We start from the raw sequence: 23,181 nt of genomic DNA, 5'->3' as shown, positions 1-23,181 counted from the left end.
GGCCTGTGACCTAAATAAGCTCCATTCAGTGTTCCATGCAGACTTAAGATGAATTATCATGGTGATCTTCAATTTTAACCGAGGTGACACCGTGTCACTGAATGTTTTTTAGTGACAGGCGGTAACAGCATAGTTGTTTCAGAGGACAATTCAGCATAAAGTAGGACAGGTCGATATGGGTCAAGCTTTAATATCCTGATGTTAATATGAATATGTTGTATGTCATCATATGATAATTCAGTTATGCTTAATAAAACGTATTGTATCAGTGCATATCTTGTAAAGGTTGGTTAATCGGCCAAACCGATTATGCTGTGTGGACAGGATGTTTTACAAACTTATTAGTGATGGAACTTGGCTCCAATAGTGGCAAATGGGTGTGCATTAATTCATCACTTAATTAATTGCCAAGCAGTTTTCCTCCTCCAAACTATCGTTATCTTATTGGCCTTTAAAAATCCCCTATTGGTTGATCCCTAATATTTTCTTTTTGTTGCTTCTATCACTGAAGTATTTCACTGCTGGAAAGATGGTCTCTTCATAAAACTGGGCTGTCAATGTTTTGAAATTGGTGCTACATGACCAGAGAAAATTAAGAAAAGGTCTTTGGCATTAGCTTTTGCTCAATATGTAAAAAACCTACAACTACGAGAATGTACTGCACCGCCCCGGACCAATAAATGTTTCCGCTCGTGGCTGATGTAATGCAAGCTTGTCTGTTTTGACACAGGAAACCATGTGTGACATCTTATTTTGTGATACATATGTTTCTGAAATCATTTTGGTGAGAAATAGCCAACGCAGTAACACAATCATGGTTTATATTTCATCGGCACTGCTTAGTTTAGTTGTTTGATCAGTTTGATCTGAGTTTAGGAGAGAGAAGGCAAGTCTCTTTCTCTCAGTCCACTTCTTTACTCCATGTGTCCCTAGTGGTGGGCATACAAAAATGAGGAAGCGCAATCTGCAGTTCAGGCAACAGCTTAGAGCCATCAAAAATCTGCTGGTTGACACAAAGTGTTTGAGCTTGGAGACAAGCAGGGTGACCTGGGCGCTGGTGAGATGGAGGGAAATTTACTACAATCCATTTACATATACTACCCACATTGTTATGCTCCAAGTCAAATTTCTCTAAGGAGACCAATAAACGAACTGAACTGAACAAAGCTGGTTGAAAATAAGCAAATCATCCCTTCAATAGAAGTAAAATTCAAGCCTTTCTGCGGTGGAGATGTCCTGAAAACTGACCTCTTCAAAAGAGTGGGAATGTAATATAACTTGTTTAGCTAGTTATTTTTTGGAAACCTTGTGGTCTTAATTAGAACAGCAGATAGAGCTGCAGTAAATAAAAGAGAATATAAGAGAGTCATCATCAGATGTAACAAAAACATGTTTTGTACATAAACTTGTGATCTGGACAAGAGTCAAGATAGAATTAGAAATAATAGAAGAATTGAATCGAGGATATTGTTGATATCATCCTGTAATACAGAGTGCTTTATGTTTTGTCAAGCCTAACTTGTCTCTTTTAGTGCTGTGGCTTGTTGTTACTAATAATCTGTCATTAAAAAATCCCCAAACAGTTGTTGTGGTGGAGAATACAAAGGCTGATGGTTGATAAAGGAGGTCTTCTACAGGGCACCGGGGGCTCATCAGTATTCCCAAGGCCAGTCCCCTCGCCATGTGACATCACATGCTTTCATGTGATACGCTGATCTGCTGCGAATCTGGAAAGCTTCCATTTGAAATTCCAATTTAATGGAATTTGCGCTGCAGAACAGAAAATTCAGTCAGCAGTCGTGTGAGGAGGTATGCAGATACAGCCAGCAGAGCTGCAGTCAGGCTTGGAGCAAACACAAGATGACTGCAAGGAAACCGTTTGGCCCAGTAACATTTGGTGAGACGACTGCAGACGTATGTTACAGAGGCTTGTGTCAGAAATAAGTTTTTGTGTTTTTTAAATGAAGTACTTGTAGATTTTCTTAAATAGCACTCCTCTATGTATTGCTATCATTAGGATGTTGTAAGCGGGTCAGAGCTGCAGGAATGTAAGCGAACACTTAGTTATTTGGTTACTGTCTGATGGAAGTAGTTATGACTCAGTCCTGAGGGCATGTCCTGTAAAGGGGGGGTGTATCTTAAGCTGTAAATGGAGAGAGATGTGAGGTGTGTTTTTTCTGTTGAGACCTACAGCTTATTGTTAGATGTATTTAGAGGGACACATGGTTGTGTCAGACATAAGCATACTACCTTAGAGGCACTTGTGAATGACCAACAGTTGGTTTTGCTTATTTAGGTTGTTGGAAATACGTGATTGTCTGGATGTCAGCGTGTTGTCTGCTTAGGTTTTTTGAGGAAGTTGGGTTTTTTCCCCCACACTGTACTCGTATCATAGCCAATACCTAGGCAATGCAGTTACACTGACCCTAACAGAATAACTTATGTGATTAAATAGCTGCTTTGTCACATCAGTAATGTAAAATTATAGATTAAATCCCAAACAAAAGTGTGCATAATTATCACTAAACTGTTCATTTTCTTTGCTTTTATATACCTGACAATTAGTCTGTCATGTTAACATACTGTGGCAGAAGGTATATGTTTTAAAAAGCCAAGTGAGCTACAGTAGAAGTGTGACTATTAGGTTTTATTTAACCCTGAACTTGAGCAAGTATGGTGAATTTCCACCATGCTCGCTTGTGTTAAAAATGGTTGGGTCATATTAAATTAAAACAGTATGGTCTATACCTGCTCTATATTAAAAGTGTCCTCAGATAACTCTTGTGATGATTTGGCACTATATAAATAAGACTAACTTGACTTAAACTTACTAGTTTTTACTTCCATAACCTCAGCTTTCTACCTTACATAAATCAATTTGGGTTTACCTTCACTGCCAGAGAATGTCTTTATTAAGAGTTAAATCAGAAGAAACAAAGTGTGGGACTTAATTTTATTTGCAGTCTTATATTAAAACTCATGACAGCCTATTGGTTTCTCTTATCATAAAGAACAACCTGATAATCCAACACAGCAGTTTTGATTGTTACAGATTTGATTGTACCACAGTCTTATGTTTTTACCTCTTCTTTTACAGCTCAGATATGAGTGGGGCCAGTAACACACTGGCGAGAGAGTTCCTGACTGATGTACATCAACTATGCAGTGCGGTGGCCCAGAGAGCGGAGGCACGGGAGGAAGATGAGGAGGAGAGCCACATGGTGGCATTGGGAGAGTACCTAGTCAGGGGACGTGGCTTCTTGTTGCTCAGCACCCTGGACTCCATCATTGACCAGGTGAGGATGTTCAAGGCCACACATTAATGAATCAGCATTCTTCCCCTTGAGGCTATGTCATACAGTATGTGCATTTTAAATACAGTTTCAGCTATTATCGCAAACGTATGTAAATGCTTCTGCTGTACTTCAGTTTAGTAATATTTATACCAAGCTTTAGGCCACTGCTTTTATTTTCAAATTCTGCCTCATAGTTTTTAATTCATCTATTCAACCTTTTTTGTGCAGCTGTTTAATATCAGCGTGATAAAGTTTAATTTCTGCACATAAGCCTTTGTAACCTCTGCTGCCACTTATCTCTTTCATCATAAGTATATTGCAGAGAGTCTGCAATAGAGATTCAGAATAATGCAAACACATGATAAGGAAACAAATTAACTGCAAATATAACAGAGCGACATCAGATGGTAAGATCAAAGGGGTATTTAATGACCACTGTGCAATAAAACCCATCAGTGGAAAATCTAGAACACTGCCGTATATTTTCAGTTTTAACTTTACACTGGAGTTTAACTTCACTTCAACATCTTTTCAGTACAGCACTGGCAGTTGTTTTCACATGAGGATATGCTTACATTTCCATGACTGTACCTGAGACATGAGAAACTGAACTGTTTTGATTTCCAGACACTGAACCCAATTATTACACCACAGCTTGGCCAATATTGCCACTGTATTTGTTTAGTGGCCAATTAGGCTGCCTCTCTACATCTGTGGCTGGTGTCAGTACAGCTTGCAGGGTGGTCATATCTAGAGAGGAAATTAGCTCTGCAGTGCCCCAGTGTTGTTTCATTTTCTGATTGATTGCAGAAAGTTGGTCTCTTCGTTCTGCTGCGGTTGCACGCAGGATGTTGATGCCGGTATGCAAATCCATTTACAACAGTTGACAGCACTATCATATTACTCTTGAGAATAGATAGTGTGATTTATATAATACAATAAACAAAATACACCAGTATTACTCTCTTTCATAATGGATTTTACAGATATGGTTTGGACTGGGTTTATCACAGCATTGGTGGAAATACTGTACCATGAAAGGCAAAAGTAGGCACTTTGCTTGTTAGCATCTATCTACAACAGTGATTTGTGAGCACTTTATTTAGGTGCTCATGTAAAATGATAGGAATGGTGCTCACAGAAGCAGGTATTGTTTGCTCTGTTAACTGGCGCCCAGTGTTTTTCTCTGCCTACACATTGATGTTCAGGTCTACAGACTTCACAAGCAGAGCCCAGGCTACCCTGGACTCAGCCTGATTATGTATTGATCTGACCTGTGAGGGTTTTTTGGTCAAGTAACAATTTAAGAGAAGCTCCTCTCCAGAATAAATTATGGGGCTTTCACATGTTGAGTCCAGCGCTGCACATAAATGGTCAGAAACCAGGACAACGTTGAAAACAACATGACCTATGAGTGTTTGGGTTTGCCGTTTTTCTTTAACAGTTCCATGCATCAGATGTGGTGCCACTGCTGAGTGTTCTTCAACCTACACAAACATAATGGTTTAATTGCGTTTAAAGTGCTTTGATGCTCATCATGTGAAACTGAGTTAATAAACAGGCTAAATACTCACCTAGGTCAGTGCTTCAACGTATCACAGCCATTGAGGTGGACTAATAAAGTGAGAATGGACAAGGGATCCATCAGCCATGGTCACCTTTTTAACATAAATAGTAATCTGTTCTTAGAGGGGTCTCTAGGCTCCAGAATAAAAGATGAGCTCACTGATTTCATTTATTTTCAGACCAAAAAGTCCTTTAAAGAAGAAAACGTTTATAATCCTCCGACTCAAAGTAATGATTGCATTATTGAATAAAATATTGTAATGTGATGAACATGACCCTGTGTGTCAGCATGCCTGCAGCCTCGTTTCGTCCACATCTTTCAGCTAATTTCACACACATGCATTATATTTTCTCTTTTAATGGGGCCTCCAGTACAGACATTTAATGCATTCTTGTGCTAGTGTGTTTTTCAAGCTCCAGCTGTGTGTGTGTCAGCTGCGGCCTGGATGGAGTCGAGCCTTTTATTGACAATCAGGGCCAGGCATTTTGTAAACATTTAATTATTTGTGGTATGTAAGAACCTGTGGTTTGCAAAACACGATTTCAGTACTTAAATCTTGTGTTTGAATTGAGTATAAAAATGTATTTAAGTTGGGTTTGTTCCACTGTGCTGTTAAATTCCCTGCGCCACCTGGTCTCTGTCTCATTAGTTGTGACACTGTTCAGATGGCTCAGGTCTATCTTGGTAAGATGTTCCTTATGTAAGACCCATTACATGAGTAAAACCAGCATAAACATGAATAACAGAAAAAAGTAGTCCGTATCTGATGGTCCATTTTGATTTTTTTTTTTTACAGGTCAGGGATATTCTATTTTTAAAAAAAAATATTTTTCAACTGAACAAGTGTTAAATATCAGGCAACTGTCATCTCTGGGTACATCATCAACTGAATAATTTAAATGGCAATTGCTTAGCTACAACCAGATAAAAAGCTGTATAAGTTACACCAATAAACCGGCCACGCTGATAGATCAGCTGCTATTAGCTTTTTAAATATATATCGGTATCATCGGTATTACAGCACATGCTACATAACCACAATGTTGCCAGTTCAATTCCAGCTGATGACCTTTGTTGCATGTCAGACACCTGTCTCTGTCCATATTTCCACTCTGCCTTCTTATAAATAAGTAACTAAACACTGTTGGTCAATATATCTCTACAAACTACTGATATTAGTGCGGTATCAGATTGACAAATCCAGAATTGGTCATGCTATAGTTTGAGCATCCAAAAACTATAATTAAATAGACGTAAATGTTTTCATGTAAATAATCAGAGTTAGAGAGTCTCTGATGAAAAGCCGTAGTTAGTTACTGAATGAGTAACTAAAGTCAATGTCATGCTGTGCAGATACAACACAGAAGTGACAGACCAATTACCTTCGAGAAACTGCACAACCTGTGATGATTTAATGCAGTTTGTATTATACAATGCAAAGAAAATCTTGTAAAATCAGCATGTTGGTAATTTTTAATTCACACATGAAGGAGTAGGTTGGTTGTTTGTTTTTAATTAACACACGAAGGAGTTGGTTCTCTCTCTGCTGTGAGGTATGCCCGGGATAGACATGAGATCCCCATGGTCTAGGAAGTAACAGCCATCATGTAGATGCTACATTGCTCCCTGACACATTTCACCAGAGACTAACTAACTAACTAAGTGGCTAACTAAACGCACACAAATCAATAATTAAGTGCAGGGATCACACCGTTAATTTGAAAAACAGCCAAATTCAGATTCAAGTTGCATCTTGAAGTAGCTAATTTCTCTTCATTGAAAGCAGTGAAACCTAAAAAAACATTTGTACTGGCTATGGACAAGAGTTTGTCTTGCTGGGAGTGTCTGGGTGTGACTTCAGAGTGTGACCACAGGGAGAGGGGCAGGGAAGCTTTCTAGGTAACCTCAGTTTGTTTTGTTGCACTCTCAGGAGTTAACCTGTCGGGAGGAGCTGCTCACTTTGCTGCTGTCTCTGCTGCCACTGGTCTGGAAGATCCCTGTGCAGGAGGAAAAAGCCCCAGGTCAGTAGCCACAAATACTCACTCTATTACTTGTTCATGTTCATGCTGATGTCAACAGCACATAGCTCACACTGCACAGCTGTACTAGCATGTGACCACCTCTTATTCCTGGTTTGTAACTACTGATTTCGACTTACATACTTTGTTTTTACAAGTGTGAAATTTGCTGTGCAGTTCTCTGTAACTTACAAACTGTACATTAATATCGTTTGTACAGACAAACAAAAATGCAGACTGCATTTCATGGGCCAGAAATGTTCTCTAGCTATGTTCATTTATATATTTGCTCCATCTCCCGTCTTTACATAATTCTTTACCAATTACTAAGGTCAGGCCATGTTTCAGCATTAGCTCTGGTGAAGGCAGTGGAATGTGTGCACATTGCTTTTAACTGTAAATGTTGTCTGTGATTTTCTTATCAAATCAAATCATTCTTATCAAATGACTCATTTTTGTTTATAATGTAGTATTTTTCTTGCTCAACACTGCAAACTGTGCTCATTTTGAGATGGAGGAATCTGTTGTTTATCATTGTAGTCAATGTCTCCATTATGTTGAATCTCAGTGTTACAAACATAAACAGCCACACAACAGGAGAGTTAGTGGTTTCAGAGGCCACTGACCTCAGGATGACACCGGTATTTAGTACAGCACTGCTGATCCTATCTAGCACAGACCCTAGACATTTTTACTTTAATTAATTCTTACTCACTGAGTGTGTTTTAACAAACACAGAATATCTGCTGACATGCGGCTGAGCTTTATGTTAGTCATTTTACACTTCAAAAAAGTGTTTTTGGAAATTTAATTCCAAATAGCTAATGTTTGAAAAATGTTTGTTTTAAGTCTCAATTCCTAAAATGTGAAATAATCAGACATTAACCCACTATGACTTCAGTGTACAATTTAAATTTAATGGGGCTCAAAATAACAGTATGAATGTCCAGAAGTACATTTGCCTGTTTACACCTGGTATTAACAAACGTTTCTGTGATCCTAACACAAGTTGACAGCCGAGAGACATTGTCGTTTACACCTGTGTCTGTCATGTGTCTCCAGCTGACTGCTTGTGTTATAATAATATACATATATATATATATATATATATATAAGATATAATTATTGCCTATATCACTTAAGTCAGATGGTCAAAGGACTCCACGCACAGTTACTAGAACCACACTCACGCTAGCTGCTTGCTAGTCACGTTAGCAGTTGTGTTGGCACAGCTGGAAATATCGCTGTCAACAGAAGTCAACGCGTCTTCTTTCTATAGAACAAAACAATGAACAAGCACTCAACACTTTGCCCAACTTGTCATAAAATGACCAGGTTGCAGAGTGTTAGCATGCTGTCACCAAAACAACCATCACATCCTGCATTTGTGGCGTAGTCGGTGTCAGAGATGCATCAGAAAATCACAAATAAATGCAGTTAAGTTTGAGGGATCATATCACAATGTGTCTTGGTGGTCGTTTACACTTGTATTTAGCTCTGTCCACTTGTGATTGGATCAACCAGGACGCATGTTAATACCAGGTGTAAACACGCTTTGTATGTACATCCAGAATGAAACTGACAGATTTCTTTGTGTTGACAGATTTCACCCTGCCGTCCCTACTGGAGATATTCCTAAGCCGGGAGGTGAAGGCGGCCCCTCTCAGAGCAGGACAGAAGGCTGCGACAGATGAACAGAACTCTGGGAAGAGGTCACGTGTCGGCAGTGGCACCTGGAGGTCACGGAGGTCACGCAGGACAGCGCAGAGATACTCTGTGAAGGATGCTCGGAAGTCCCAGGTTTCTACCTCAGATTCAGAAGCCAACCCTGAAGACAAATCTGTTCCAGGCCCCGGTGGTGCAAGGAGCCGAAGGTCACATGGCTCCACCATCCGGGTAAGCTGTCAGCATCATCGTTCAGAGGCCTCACAGTTAATATCCACCGCTACCAGCACCACAGAAATTATGAGTGCACCATACCCACACCCCCGAGCCCCTGGCTCCCAGATTTCGGACACTGAAACCCTGACAGACCCAGCTGCAATATCAATTTTCAACCGCATGGAAAACTCGCCCTTTGATCTCTGCCATGTGTTGCTTTCCCTGCTGGAGAAGGTTTGTAAGTTTGACATGAGCATCAACCACAACCCCGGCCTGGCAGTCAGTGTCGTACCAACTCTCACTGAGATCCTGACAGAGTTTGGAGATTGCTGTGGTCCAGGGGGAGGGGCTGGTGGAACGGCTGCAGAGGAACTTGCGGGAGGCTGGACCGAAGAGCCCATTGCACTGGTCCAGAGGATGCTTCTACGCACCATCCTGCACCTGATGTCGGTGGATGTGAGTCAGAGTGAAACCCTCCCAGATAGCCTGAGACGCAGCCTGACAGACCTGCTGAGAGCCACCCTCAAAATCCGGAGCTGCTTGGACAGACAGAGTGACCCTTTTGCTCCTCGGCCTAAGAAGACCCTGCAAGAAGTCCAGGATGACTTTTCATTCTCCCGTTATCGTCACAGGGCGCTACTGCTGCCAGAGCTTCTAGAGGGAGTATTACAAGTGCTGCTGGGTTGCCTGCAGGCATCCACACCCAACCCCTTTTTCTTTAGCCAGGCGCTGGAGCTCATCCATGAGTTTGTCCAGCACCGTGGCCTGGAGCTGTTTGAGGCCACAGTGCTGCGACTGGAGGGACTTGGCAGGGCCAGGGATTCTGAAGTAGGAGGTGAGGCTTCAGAGAGGCTACGAGGTCTCATCGCAGGGGTCTTCAGAATCATCAGTGCTGTCAAGAAGGCAAAGTCAGAGCAGCTTCATCAGTCCGTGTGTGCCAGACGCCGTCACCGTCGCTGTGAATATTCCCACTTCCTGCATCACCACAGAGACCTGTCAGGTTTGCCCGTCTCTGCTTTCAAGCAAGCTGCAAGACGCAACCCCTTTGAAGAGGATGGAGAAGGCAAGGAAGGGATGGAGGGTGATGCAGTGCATTACCCCGAGCGCTGCTGCTGCCTGGCTGCCTGTGCTCACCAATGTCTGCGGCTCTTGCAGCGACTGTCCCCCAGCGGGCCAGCTGTTTTGCAGGTACTGGCTGGGGTGCAGGCTGTTGGAATCTGCTGTTGTATGGACCCCCGCTCAGTTGTAGGACCCCTGCTGCACGCCTTCCAAGCTCCAGGTCTCCGTAGTTACCAGTCTCATGTTCTCAGTGTCCTTGGCCGACTGATCCTAGACCAGCTTGGTGGGGGACAACCCTCAGAGAGAGCCAAGCTGGCCTCCTGTAACATCTGCACTCTGGACAGCAGCCAGCTGCCAGGCCTGGAGGAGACACTGCAGCATGGGGAACCTTCAGCCATTCCTACCAGTCTGTGCTACCGCTCCCAGGGTATTCTGCCAAGCGGAGGGGGGGCAGAGGACATGCTGTGGAAATGGGATGCTCTGGAGGCCTATCAAGAGTTAGTGTTTGGCGAGGACTGGCAGCTGAGCCAGCAGATAGCTGGCCATGTGTGCCACCTAACCCTGCGGGGCAATGCTATAGTTCAGTGGCAGCTCTACACACACATCTTCAACCCCGTACTGCAGAGAGGGGTAGAGCTGGCCCACCATGCCCAACAGCTGGGGGTTTCCACTGTCTGTACTCAGGTCTGCAGCTATCACACACAGTGCCTGCCTGTGGAGGTACTACTCATTTACCTGCAAACGTTACCTGCCCTTCTCAAATCAAGGTGAGTGATTTTACATCAGTTTAAGATTTTTCTTGAGTCCTGCTTTTCCTTCATCATCTGTCTTTTTTAAGTGGTTGTTTTCATCAGTGAGTTTCCCCTGTAGTATTGGACAGTACTTCACAGTTCTGCTAAAGATGTGTAAATTTAAAATTTTTGAGGTAGAAAGATGTGTAGCTGCAAGCTGTTCTTGGGTTAATTAAAAGTGCAGAAGCATCAGTAATATGTGTTAAAACTAATTTGTCTTCACAGTGATGCAGGTAGGTCGTCTGAAAAATGTTTTAGCAAATTTCTTATTCAAAAAATGAATTCTGCTCCTTTTATACTATCACAAAAAAGCAAATATAACCAGCCAGCTCAAAGTAGACACCTAATCCACTTGGACATTGTTTGTCATTAGATCTGTCTCTGCAGGTCATTGCTAATTGATGCTAATCAATTATTTATTACAGCTTTGTGGACTGAGCGATAGACGGATTATTGACTGTTTATGTAACACTGTTACGAGTACAGTAGTCTGGCTAAAGCAGGTGTTTGTGGTGTTTGTTCAGACACCTTTAACTGGTATTACTGTATTAATTAGGTTTACTTTTGAGTCCTCAGCTCTGAGACATTTCAGAGACATTGTATTGCCCAGAAATGTGTGAATGTAAGTGTGAATGTGTTTGTCTGTCTGTTTGTTAACCCTGGTGACCTGTCTAGGTTGTGCACCGGCTCCTGCCTACTGCATGCTGGGATAGGTTGAATCCCCATGCGACCCTAAACAGGATCAGTGTGTATAGAAAATGGATGGATGGATGCTTTGAGGCAGTCTGTCAGCGGTGGGCGGATAGGTTTCCTTATTAAAATTCAGAGTGTGTTGTTCTGCTCTCTGCAGGTTTGACTGGCATTCAAAGTCTTTACAGCTGTGATGTTTGTCATCTGAGCCTTTTCAAAAGGCACTTTAGAGACAATTTTAGGTCCTTACACTTATGTAAAAGACATCATTATACAAGTCTTATACTCAGATAAATCCCACTTTCAGAGACCTGAGCTCTCTCATGTGTTATTTTTCCCTTCACGTACCTTAAATGCATTTTTGTTCACACACCAAGCCACTGCTGCTCAATGAATACTTGTAATTTACATACATAAGGAAGCTCATTATTATAATTGGTTGTATAAGGGATGTACAGTTGAATACCTTTTTAATGCAAGATTAAAGCTGGCGTGCGGAAAGTTTACATCCAATTGAACATCTGTTACATTCAAGCCCTTGCCAAACGAGTTTACATAATGTTGATTAAGTCTAAAGCCACCAGGGAAACCTCTCTGTACTTCACAGAATACAGAATACCAGAGTAGTGGTTTATGGTGTCTGTTGCAACTTTCCCGTGCAGGCGCACAGTAGTATTGTGAAAAATATCAATTCAAATATCAATACACATAAATTCTAAATAATTGAAACAGTGATAAGACTCAATTTCTGCATTATCGATACACTGCTACCAGCTGCACTTTCTTGCTCTCTGTTTTTAATGTTTACGACAGTCATCCTATTGTTCTCTGCTACTAACGAAGAAAAGAAAATAGGTATGGAATATGGATTCTTTTTCAAGGTATTGTACTGAAATTGGGAAGTCCATTATGGTGACAACACTAGCACACCAGAAGTGATGCATTTTACGTCATCCAGCCAGATCTTAAGGGGGCAGAATGGGCGGAGAGACCTTAGCAACGGAGAAGCAGGTGTGGCAGAAGCTATGGCATAAAAACTTAAGAGGTGTCCAAGTAAAGGTTTCTGGAGTGGTTGAAAAAAAACAAAAAAAAACCTTCACCTGCAAGCATACATCATCCAAACTTCAGGTGGCAGCACACATGGTAAATAAAACAGTGGTTTCTTAAATGTAACACACAACTGGTTTTATTAATTTAAAAGAATCAGTATGTTCGGGAGCATTGGCAACCAAATTGCAATTTGCTGCATAGCAAGATCAAGAAATAGCCTGTATGCTTCTGAACTACTGCTTCTAAACAGGGTGAAACCACAGATCCATGCATATACTGTACTGGATATGGTCAGTCTCATTAGGTTAGACTATACGACTCCATCTGGTGGACCAATGACATATTTGAGGGTTGTTGTTTTTTTCTTTTGAAATATTGGTACATTACATTATTACACGTTAGTGATGACCATCAATCTTAACTTTCCATCTCTTCAGCTTTTTTTCAAACTGTTAAATAAAAGTCACCTGTCCCAAACAGCACATTCAGTATAATCAAAGTGCTTTTTACTCAAATTATCACTGGGCACACACACACTTAAATAGTGTATTGAATGACAAAGGTTTAGAATTTTTATGTTTGGGTGTTCTTATCCTTCTCCTACATTTAAATGGTTACAGAAATACAGAAGCTACAGAGTATACATTGATTTAAAAGCTTGCCAACAAGAAAACATGTTGCAAGATAACCTAAAAGACAAATAATCTACTCAAAGCTGTGCAACGTCTGACAACTTTGCCTTCCTCTTCATCATCTTGCACCGCCCCTGTAGCTTTCTGCATAACAGAACTCCATATTTTTCAGATGAGAGCATTAAATATTCAGGCTAATGGAAAGTCATCCTGATGGACTTGCACACCACTAATGAAAAGAGGAAATGTTCTGAAAATGCAGAATTAATCAACTCCACATTAATTTAGAGGAAGGCTGGAGAAAGGGTTTGAATAGGAGAAAAAAATCAGTAAGTTTATTGTTTATTAAATGTACCCATTTCATGCACGGAGCTCAAAGCGTCAAGTGAACATCTGTTTCGGTTCCTTGACATACGGGTAAACAATCCCATGCTGAGATTAAAGTGTTTTTATTTTCAGGCAGTGTATTGTGTCAGCACATCTCTTGAGAGGCTTGTTTTCTCTCACCAAATGTTGATTTAACCTTCACTCAGAGGTGACACATTATTCTTTTAAGGTAATTTACCCTGCATTGTAATAGCGTGATTTATTATTTATCACTGCCTCAATAGTGTGTGTATACTTGTAGTAAACAAATTTAAAAGGTTAAAATGTCAGCTTTGTTTTTGGTAACTAAACGTGTGATTCACATTCAGATAACTTTGACACAGTGTGATGGAAATTTGTTTTTGTGGCTCAGTAAAATAAATACAACAAAAGAACATTAGATAACAGAGCAAATGCAGTACATAAAGTGGGAACTTTAGAAATATAGCAGTTGTGTTTATGTGCAATGTTGGCGTGTTGTGTCCTTCACAGTTAATTTATCATGTTAATAGAAGTTGACTAATGTATTTAAAGGAGTTGTTGTGCCCTGGGGGAAATTACATCTGCAACCCGATGGGAGGAAATGAAATCAGTGAAGGAAGGAGTGTGACGGGTCCTCTGTGGTGGCAGTGGCTTTTCCTCTGATTGACTAGTTGCAGTTTGTTAGATTAGACTGAGTGGTGCCATTTATTTTAATTGCTGGGAGATCTGGGAGTGTTAAAATGTGTGCACTTCATATCTGCTTTCTTTTTCTTTCTGTCACCATATTAATCTTTTCCTTGGCCAGTGAGACGCATAGCTATGTTCCTCCTGGGGGTAATTTTTAAGTAAATGAATGGCATAGTGCAGAAAATATTGGCACTTAAACTCTTTTACAAAACTCTCATACACAGCAGAGGTCAGCCCTTCATCAAGTGCTGTGGAGACTTCACCGGTGCTGCTTAAGTAGCCACTAGCACTTGAGCTTAGTTGATTTTTGTCTACTTCTCTTCCTAATAGTTTCTATTTGCCACGATTGCAGTGTTTTTAAACTATTCATTTTACCTCCACTAGGGCTGTCAAAATTGCTCAAAAATGACGTTCGAATATTCTTTCCTTTCGGCGCCCATGTTAACTGATTGTGTCATCCACACCGGCTGCGCTGCGCCGCGCAGCTCCGTGGCCGCTCCCACCTCCCACTCGCAAAGAGGACAGCTGCGGTGGTGTTTTTTTTCTCCACAATCGAATATCAATTTTCACATTCAAAGGTCCATTTTTTTTTAAAACTCGAATTTAGAATATTCGTTGACAGCCCTAACCTCCACTCAGTCTTTTGCCACCACGGTTCAACTCTTAAAGGTAGGATCTGGAGGATTCTCAAACAAAACAAAATATAGACATATACAAATGAAATCCTGCTTAATCATCACCTATGGGCTTCTACTCATGTGTGGTGGTGACTCTGTTTGCAGAGCTCCTGCCCTTTAACTGTATTTTGATGTTTTTGTGAGCTCGGACTGCTTCTGGGCGGAGATTTCCCCAGCCAATGACAGAGCGCAGGTGCCGTGCCCAAGCGTGTCCGAGCGCGTCCGAGCGTGCACCAGTGCGAGCCTTGCCTGAACTTCTTCTGTGAAGCTTTCTTCCGTACCTCCGGGCTCCGTACACCCGGGAGAGTTGAGCCTGATAGGAGGGGCCGAATTTGAATGTGTGTTTACAAACAGCAACTGGAAAATCCTCCAGACCCTACCTTTAACTAATCATGGATATATGTGCTCACTATATTCAAGAATGTGACTACATTGTGGGCTGATGTCAAAACAAAAATATTACATTTCAGGGATCTCGTAGTTTAAGTATTTTTATTTGAAATTTGCTATTTTGATAACATTTTATATACATTTAACCACCAGTGGTAGATGTACCACAGTTTGAGAACCAGTAGCATAGTGTATCAAAGTGTTTAATGTCCATGAATGAATAATTTATTTCTTGTCTTGCTAGTTGCCCATATGTATATCAAGTGTGTGTAATGTTTATGTCCATGTTTTGTCTTATGTTGCTCATTTTCTAATATTTTCTGTTACAGGGTGATCAGAGACCTTTTTGTCAGTTGTAACGGGCTCAACCAGGTGACAGAGCTCGTCTACCTAGACCAGACACGCTCTTTGGCTTTGAAGGTGTTTGAGACTTTGATTATAGGCATTGGACACCAGCAGGCTGACGGAGTGCTTCAGGAGTTGGAGAGTGCTGATGCTGAAGAAAGGGAAGCCGTCCTAGGCCTGGCTGAGGAACTGGGGTCCCGAGGAGTTGGAGAAGGCCCACAGAGCCTTAGTAAGTTCTATGAAGGCCTAAAGGAGGCATATCCACGTCACAAGAGCCGGAGTGGGCAGGGTCGCGGACCCGGGCGCAGCCGAGCAGAGACCCACCTTCACGTTATCAACCTCTTCTTGTGTGTGGCCTTCCTCTGTGTCAGCAAAGAGGCCGATTCTGACCGGGACTCGGCCAATGACTCTGAGGACACTTCAGGTTACGACAGTACTGCCAGTGAACCTCTTGGCGGACGACTGCCTTACCTGTCCCCAGACAGCGTGGTTCTGCCCTCCAAAGAGCAGGTACGACGCGCTGCAGATGTTTGGTCAGTGTGCCGGTGGATCTACCTGGCCAGCCCCTTGTTTCAGAGGCAGTTCTTCAGGCTAGGAGGACTCGATGTCTGCTTGCGCCTCATGGACATGGTTATTCAGAAGCTTTCCTGTAAAACCAAGGATGGGAAAGCAAAGAAGAAGAGGGATGGTAAGGGCAAAGGCAGCCCTGAGTCCACAACTACCTCACTGGGACAGGAGGAGACAACTCATGTTTCAGCCGACACCCTCGGCACTGGTCCAGCTGAGGGAAAGACCAAAGATCCAGCAAAGAAGCTGGAGGAAGAGTGGCAACTACAAAGTATTCGTCTCCTTGAAGCCTTGCTGGCTATTTGTCTGCACAGTGCTAACTCGGCCCTGCAGAGGATAGAGCCTGAGCTTTCTCATCAGGTATGTAGTTTGATATCATACTCAGCTAATCCCTGACCACTTCAACCACATAAAGAACCCTGGCTTCAATTAAACTGTTTTGTCTCCTCTCCACTGTAGCTCCAGTCAGTTGAAGAGACGCTGTTTGAGGTGAGAGACCAGCTCTCTCGCTCAGGGGTGGTAAACTCTGACCTTGCTATTCCTCTGTTTGACTCTCTCCTGAGAGTGGCCTTGGCAGAGGTGTCGTCCTGCCCTGATCCCCCTGAGGAGAAGTCAGACAGGGTGAGTCCTGCCTTTGGACAAACTGTGAGTGAAGTTACTGCACCTTTTTATATTCTCAAGTTTTTGTGAGCTACTCGTGTATCAAGAGGCAAGTTCAGGTTATTGCCAGTCAGACACTTGATTCCTCTGCAGCTACAGGAGGTACTATCTTCATCACAGCATAAAGCTCCAGCCAAAATGTTACTCTGCTCATCTTTATCTTTTCTATTGGACTGCCGCTACTCAGGAGAATGAAGCTTTTTTTCAATTCTAATTAAAACTATGAATGCATTATTTGCATCTTATGTGCACATTTTCAAACAACTGCAAGTATCCTCTTCTTACACTAACAACTACTCCATCTCTACTGCCCTCTGCCTATGTAACAAAGTGCCAGTGTACACTCTAGTTATTCACTTTATTTAATGTTTCTACTATTTCATTTGCTGCTATTTTCAGATCAGTAACAAGATGCTTTTTGGCATCCTGTGGTTTCAAGGCGCGGACCATAAACCTTAGTTGCATGTCCTATCTGTCGCCACTCCTTTCCTGTTTCCACTCCCTGTCAGTAGGGATGTAACGACACATCAATCTGGGTCGATATATTGTGCCAATGATCAACGATCCAATATTATGGATTTAAAGTGAAAACATCGACACATATCATCATCTTTAAGATAAGATTTTTTTATTTTTTATTTATTTTTTTTTAAGTTCCATGGCACCATTTCTGTCCAAGTACACCTCCTTCCCAAACATTCAAACAGTGCTAGTTACAGGTAATTGTACACAGCCAACCATAAGCATTTTAATAATGCATATTGTTGCATTGTTGTCCAAAGAATCAATATAATATTGTATTGTAATAAAACTTGTGATTTACAACCCTATCTGTCCTCCCTATAATACAGCTCTAAAGTGCCACCCAAAACTTGAAAGAATAGTAACTATTATCAAAGAAATAAGGGCTGTTTTTTGTGCTCTGTTTTGTGTCTTGCACTTTCATTAAACAAGGTCTCATCACCAGTTTAATAAGGTGGCAAAGAGGCAAATGGTGTGAAGCAGGGGTGACAACTGGAAAGAATCAAGTGAGGTCAAAACAAGCATGTGACCAGACACAAACTGCGTCATATTGTGTGCTGAATGATTGAAACTTATCTTTCAATGTACCTAACGAGCTGCTGTCGAGGGGACAATGAATCCCTGCCTGATAAACGTTCGTTCAAACACAAAAGATTGAGAGAACGCACATTTTTTATTTACAGTTGTTAAATTGCTTTTTTTCCCCAGTAGAATGAAACAGATTGTCTTCAGTCACCACACGCTGCTTCTTTGGCTGAACGCCATGGCAAAATATAAAGAGCAGCGATGTTTATTTAGGAGGGAACCGTACAATGAAAGGAAAACCATTTCACAGCCAAGCGTCATCAGGCATCAGGGAGGCTGTGTATGGCCACTTACACTATGTTGCTAAGCAGCCGTTATCTGCCCGATGTGCAACAAAACAGCAGACGTAAATAATGATGGCCTTTGTTTAGAGCAAGCAGTTGATGCGAACGTGAGTGAGCATGGTCTCATTTTGAAACCCAATCAGGTCACTGGTGGTACTTTATTTTGAAGATTTTTACATGATAGTGCAAGCTCCTCCAATATAGCCTTCATAAACATATAAAGAATAAATTAGTTGAAATATTCACACATGTCCTTAAGTCACAGTGACTCCCGCTTTCTCAATAGTGACACTGTTAATGTAATCTACATTAATGAATGACTCAACACAATGTGTGGTTAGGATCAGACATGTAACTGCTTTTATTTGTTCCAGGAAGTGTGACAAGTACCAAAAAAGAGAACCCGATGTGAAAAGATAATAATTTTCCTCCTGGTTGTTCTCACTAAAATGACTACCCGCCTGGTAGTGGGTGCCTCCTATCTCACAGCCTCAGATGTGTTTTTCACAAGTCTTAAAATGCCTGTCTGAGTAAGCCTGTTCCAACACTGGGGGATTTAGCTTTTTATATAATAGATTTACCTATTTCCTAAGAGCTTAGTTTCTTTCTCAGTGAACCCAGCAGAGCGTGATGTTCACTTAACCATTACAAGTATGTGCTATGAAGCTCCAAGATTAGTCTTCCACCACAAATTTGTCCACCGAAGGACTATTCTTTGAAATGTTCCCTTCAGCCGCAATTGAATATCAAAGCAGCCTCATATTATGCTGAAAGGAATAGAGGTGTGTATTACAGTAAGCCCCTTCTTTGAACTGGTAAACGGTTTAGAGTTTGACTGTTTACTTGAGTGTGTGTGTGTGTGTGTGTGTGTGTGTGTGTGTGTGTGTTTGTCTACGTGCACATATGATGACTGATTGTTCACGTCAAGGAACTGGGGCTGTGTGAGTGCCCTGTGAGTCAGCTGATATTTGTCTTATGACCAAAATCTTGTACTTTTTTTTTTACCCTCTCTCTTGAAAACATTTTGTTGGCAATTTTTTCGCTGTATTAGTGGTTGGACCGCTGCTTTTCATGCTTTGTATATTTTAGCAAAACATTCCTAATCCAGGACTGTTTTTTTTTAACAGGATTGGGTAAGAGCTTGTGAAATTTATCTCATTTTACGAACTGTTTGACAGTGTACCAGGCGGTGATCTTGTTGTGTTTGGACTGAAAGGGATTCAAGTTCATGAATTTTTCTTGCTTCCCCTCCTCTTTCTCTCTGTGTCTCGATCTCACTCTTCCTCTGTGACTCTCCTTCTGTCAGAAGCTACAGGTGTTGGCGGAGGGGGTGGCCCCAGCAGGCGATCTGTCTGAGGAGGTGGACGAGGTGCAGAGCTGTGGCGTCAAGCCCCCAGGGGAGGAGGAGGGCTACGACGCTGACAGCGAAAGCAACCCTGAAGACATGGCCAAGCAGGAAGAGGGTAGGTCCATGCTTACTGCCACACCACACACAAACACACACACACACACACACACTTACTCCCATATTTACTCCTCCTCAAAATTCCACAGCTACTGCACACACCTGACTGCTCCTTATGATATTAGCTTAGGCTGGTTTAATGCTTAGCGCACTGTTGCTTTTATGTATTTCACTGTGGATTTTTCACTCTTTTTATCCCCCTAGGGTTATTTTAAGAGCGCTGTTAATTGTTTTTTCGTCATGTGCTCCGTCCTCTGTAACATTTGTTTTTGTTTGTGGTAAATGTCAACATACTAATCTTGATGGATTAAGAGGTCGTGTATCGGTCTCAACCTCTAAACCTGTTGAATTTTAGCCTTGGGAAATCTTGCTTCTCCCGCTGTTGAATTGATTGCCCAACTCTTGTTGAATTATTATTCATTATTGCATTTCCATGCATTCAATGGAGGATTTTATGTTGAACAGCATCATATTTTTTAACCACTTTGCAGTATAAAAACCACATCCTCCTTTGGTTTGCTGTGGAGGATATTTTGCAATAACAAGTGGCTAGTTTTTATGCACACATATGACATGGCAGAAATGGGCTGGAACGCTTTTTTTCTCCTCACAACAGCCTCTTGTGTTAACTCTGACTCTCCACTCTGGTCTCACCGGTTAAGAACGTGGCCTGATTACACCCTTTTTACTTTTTCATCCCCTCAGAATACAGTCATTGTTTTACATTTTACAACTGCGGGCAACTACACTCTGTGGCCTCATGAGCTGGATCTTGTGACTTTAAGTCTCCATCAAATGGAGACTCTAACTTCCTGGAATACTTTTTCGTCTTGAAAAACAGTGAATCTGAAACACTGACTTCATGCTAGATACATTTTAACCCCAAACCCAGGCGATAATGCTCCACCCTTCCTCTCATATCTCCTTAATATTGAACATCCTGGTTCAGCTGAAGTGCATCATGTTAATAAAGTAAGCACTACTATTACAGTAATAGCTGCTGGCTGCTTTAGTCACAGAGTTAATTAAATGAAAGGACGTATAAAATGCTATTCAAATTATTATTTTTTATTTTGTTCAAAAACATAGGATGTCAGTAGCTTAAGTAATGGTCGCTGTTAGAGATGAGACAATATACAGTGTTGTAGCAGATTGTGATAAAAAACATTTACAATAACCTGTGGTGAATTTTTATTATCAGGCTAATACTTAACATCATGCCCAGCAGCCCTCAGACAGACTGCTAGGCAACCAGCACTAATATAGTCTCTGCAGAAACAGGCTGCATACATACCAACCTAGAAAAAGGATCTTAATCAAGCAAAGCATATTTTATATCAAAAGATATGATGCTTTTTTCTTTGATGCATTAAAAATACCTGTTTCCTAACAAACTGTAAGTGATTCTGGTACGTTTTAGTGCCATTTTAGTGCCGTTTCAAGCATATGTTGATGAGTATCAGGTTAATATCATGATCATAATGCCATTTTCATATCGCCTCATATCTAGTCACCAGCATGTGGTTTCGTAGAAGTCTCGGAGTACATAGGGGGTTGTTGCTTGATTGACAGGTGTCTTAACCTATCACAGTCAGTGTGTTTGCTACTTGCTCATCCTACATCCTGACTCCCCAGGCTTTCCTATTTCTGCCCAAATTACGATTTCCTGATAAATGCTGTCTCTTCACAATCCAATCATATTATATCACAATATAGCCCAAACACATGCTATGTTTTTATGAAGTCTATTTCCTCATCTAAATGTATTCACTGCAGCTTTACCAGCTTCTTATATTTTGTTATACAGGAGATTAATTCAAATGATATGTAAATGGTAAAATGGATTGTGAATGGACTTGCAATTTTAAAGCACCTTTCTAGTCTTCTGACCACTCAAAGTGCGTTTACACTCAGAGTCACATTTACCCATTCACACACTGGTGGCCACAAGGTGCCACCTGCTACTCAGCTTTTAGACATTAACACACCATCGAGAGCACTTTGTGGTTCAATATCCTGCCCAAGGATACTTTGACATGTGGACTGGAGGAGCAGAGGATCAAACCGCTGATCCTCCCGATTGGCGGACAACCTAATCTACTTCGTGAGCCTCACCTGTCTGCTGAGGTATAAAGACTACATTTCTTTCCCAAAATCACAGCAAAAAATGACATACAGTGGATACTGTTAAAATATATTGAATTATATTGAATATACTTTATTTCAAACACTTAAAAGATAAATGAAATATATAAAAAACTTAAGAAAATAACCAACAATTAATGGTGAACATGAAGAACAGACTTGCAATAAGCAACATGAATTATTATTTCATGTCCAAAATGGAATAGGAAAAGCAACATGCTTGTCAAGACCCACCCTATCCTATACTAATCCATCAATACTAAGTCAATCACATAAACCAGCTCTCAGCCCCAGCCCCCATCCTCACAACTAAACCACTATGTTATGTTAATTTGACCTCAAACACAAGCATGTCAATTTTTCACACGACGATATTAAGTGATACCTGTTGGTATACGCTTTTGACTTTATATTTCCTGACAGGCTCAGCAGTATATATCTGGATGTGTGAGTGTTAGATGGAGGCAAACTGTGTAGCTGTGCACAGGGAGAGGGAGCAAGCTTCATTAATCAAAGGAGGTCCCAGAAGCAGTGTGAGAGCCTGCTGGGCTGCTCTCCTGTAAATCATGAGGGGACTCCCATGCTGCTCTGAGGCTGAGCACAGCACTGAGGCTAATTCATTTTTATGAGCTGCCTCCAAGATGGGAGGATAGAGCCGAAGCAGGGAATGCCTGTGGATTGTTAAGGTGTTTAAGTGACACCACTGGCCAGTGTACGTGTGTGTCTGTGCTAGCATGTGTGCTGTGCCAGTCAGTGTGTGGTTGATCATATCTCCATGCCTGAGTGCGAGTCTCTTGTTGTGTCACTCATCTTGCATTGGTGTGTGTTGTGGTTCTCTTAGGAGTAAAGGTGGAGTCTGCTCTGCTGCGTGAGTTTGCGGCGGTGGCAGACGGGCCCAGGCGCGGCGAGCTGCTGTTCCCAGAGATCTGCACAATGGAGCTGCAACTGCTCGCCACCGGCTCCCCAGACCTGGATGTTCTGAGTCATGTGTTTCACAGCCTGCTGGGTGCAGTGCACGCCAACTGCCGCAATGCCGCCTTACTCTATGACCAGGTCAGACTGACCGCATCTTTTTGTGCTGCTCTTAACTGCTTCAGCAGTCTGTCTTACTTTTCTCCTCAGCTGTGCTCTGAGGAATATGACTGACCTCTTGTTCTGGTCCTCACAGGGGGGAGTTAAAACCATCCTGTCTGGCTTTCACAGCATCCTCAGCCAAACAGACCCCTCCTTGACAGGTTTGTTATTTCTTCTGGTTTATTTTTGTCTTATCTGACACTGTAGGATATTATTCATGTGTGACATCTAGGGGGAAAAAATGGGTACACTCAGTTTGCAAATTTTCTTTTTCCTGCTGCTGACATTTCGACTGGGTCCTCAGGGTTCAAACGTCATTCTCAGTCTGAATCATTCTAGTAATTCTTGGGAAAATCTGTACCCAAAGGATTGATTTTATATATAGAATGTATCTTTATCCTATATGCTGTTGTTAAATATTCTCATGTATGTGGCCTTTATGTTTTTC

The 23,181-nt window shown here is 41.7% G+C and overlaps 1 protein-coding gene across 13 annotated transcripts in view; it reads left to right on the top strand.

Annotated features, from left to right (window-relative positions):
• The window catches only part of lyst (lysosomal trafficking regulator), a 76,344-nt gene that overhangs the window by 18,977 nt on the left and 34,186 nt on the right, over positions 1-23,181 (top strand). For 10 of the 13 annotated variants that reach the window (XM_050070635.1, XM_050070634.1, XM_050070636.1 and 7 more), the window contains 8 exons: positions 3,098-3,296; positions 6,794-6,884; positions 8,485-10,588; positions 15,416-16,358; positions 16,458-16,643; positions 19,356-19,512; positions 22,501-22,712; positions 22,828-22,894. In XM_050070635.1, the coding sequence (XP_049926592.1) occupies positions 3,098-3,296; positions 6,794-6,884; positions 8,485-10,588; positions 15,416-16,358; positions 16,458-16,643; positions 19,356-19,512; positions 22,501-22,712; positions 22,828-22,894 (3,959 nt within the window). The remainder of the gene's footprint in view (positions 1-3,097; positions 3,297-6,793; positions 6,885-8,484; positions 10,589-15,415; positions 16,359-16,457; positions 16,644-19,355; positions 19,513-22,500; positions 22,713-22,827; positions 22,895-23,181) is intronic. The other 3 variants (XM_050070632.1, XM_050070631.1, XM_050070630.1) reach the window with 3 other exon arrangements.

The sequence above is a fragment of the Epinephelus moara genome, chromosome 19 (genome assembly GCF_006386435.1).
Source record: "Epinephelus moara isolate mb chromosome 19, YSFRI_EMoa_1.0, whole genome shotgun sequence".
In the NCBI taxonomy this organism is placed as follows: domain Eukaryota; kingdom Metazoa; phylum Chordata; class Actinopteri; order Perciformes; family Serranidae; genus Epinephelus; species Epinephelus moara.
This window is presented reverse-complemented; position numbering and strand designations above follow the sequence as displayed.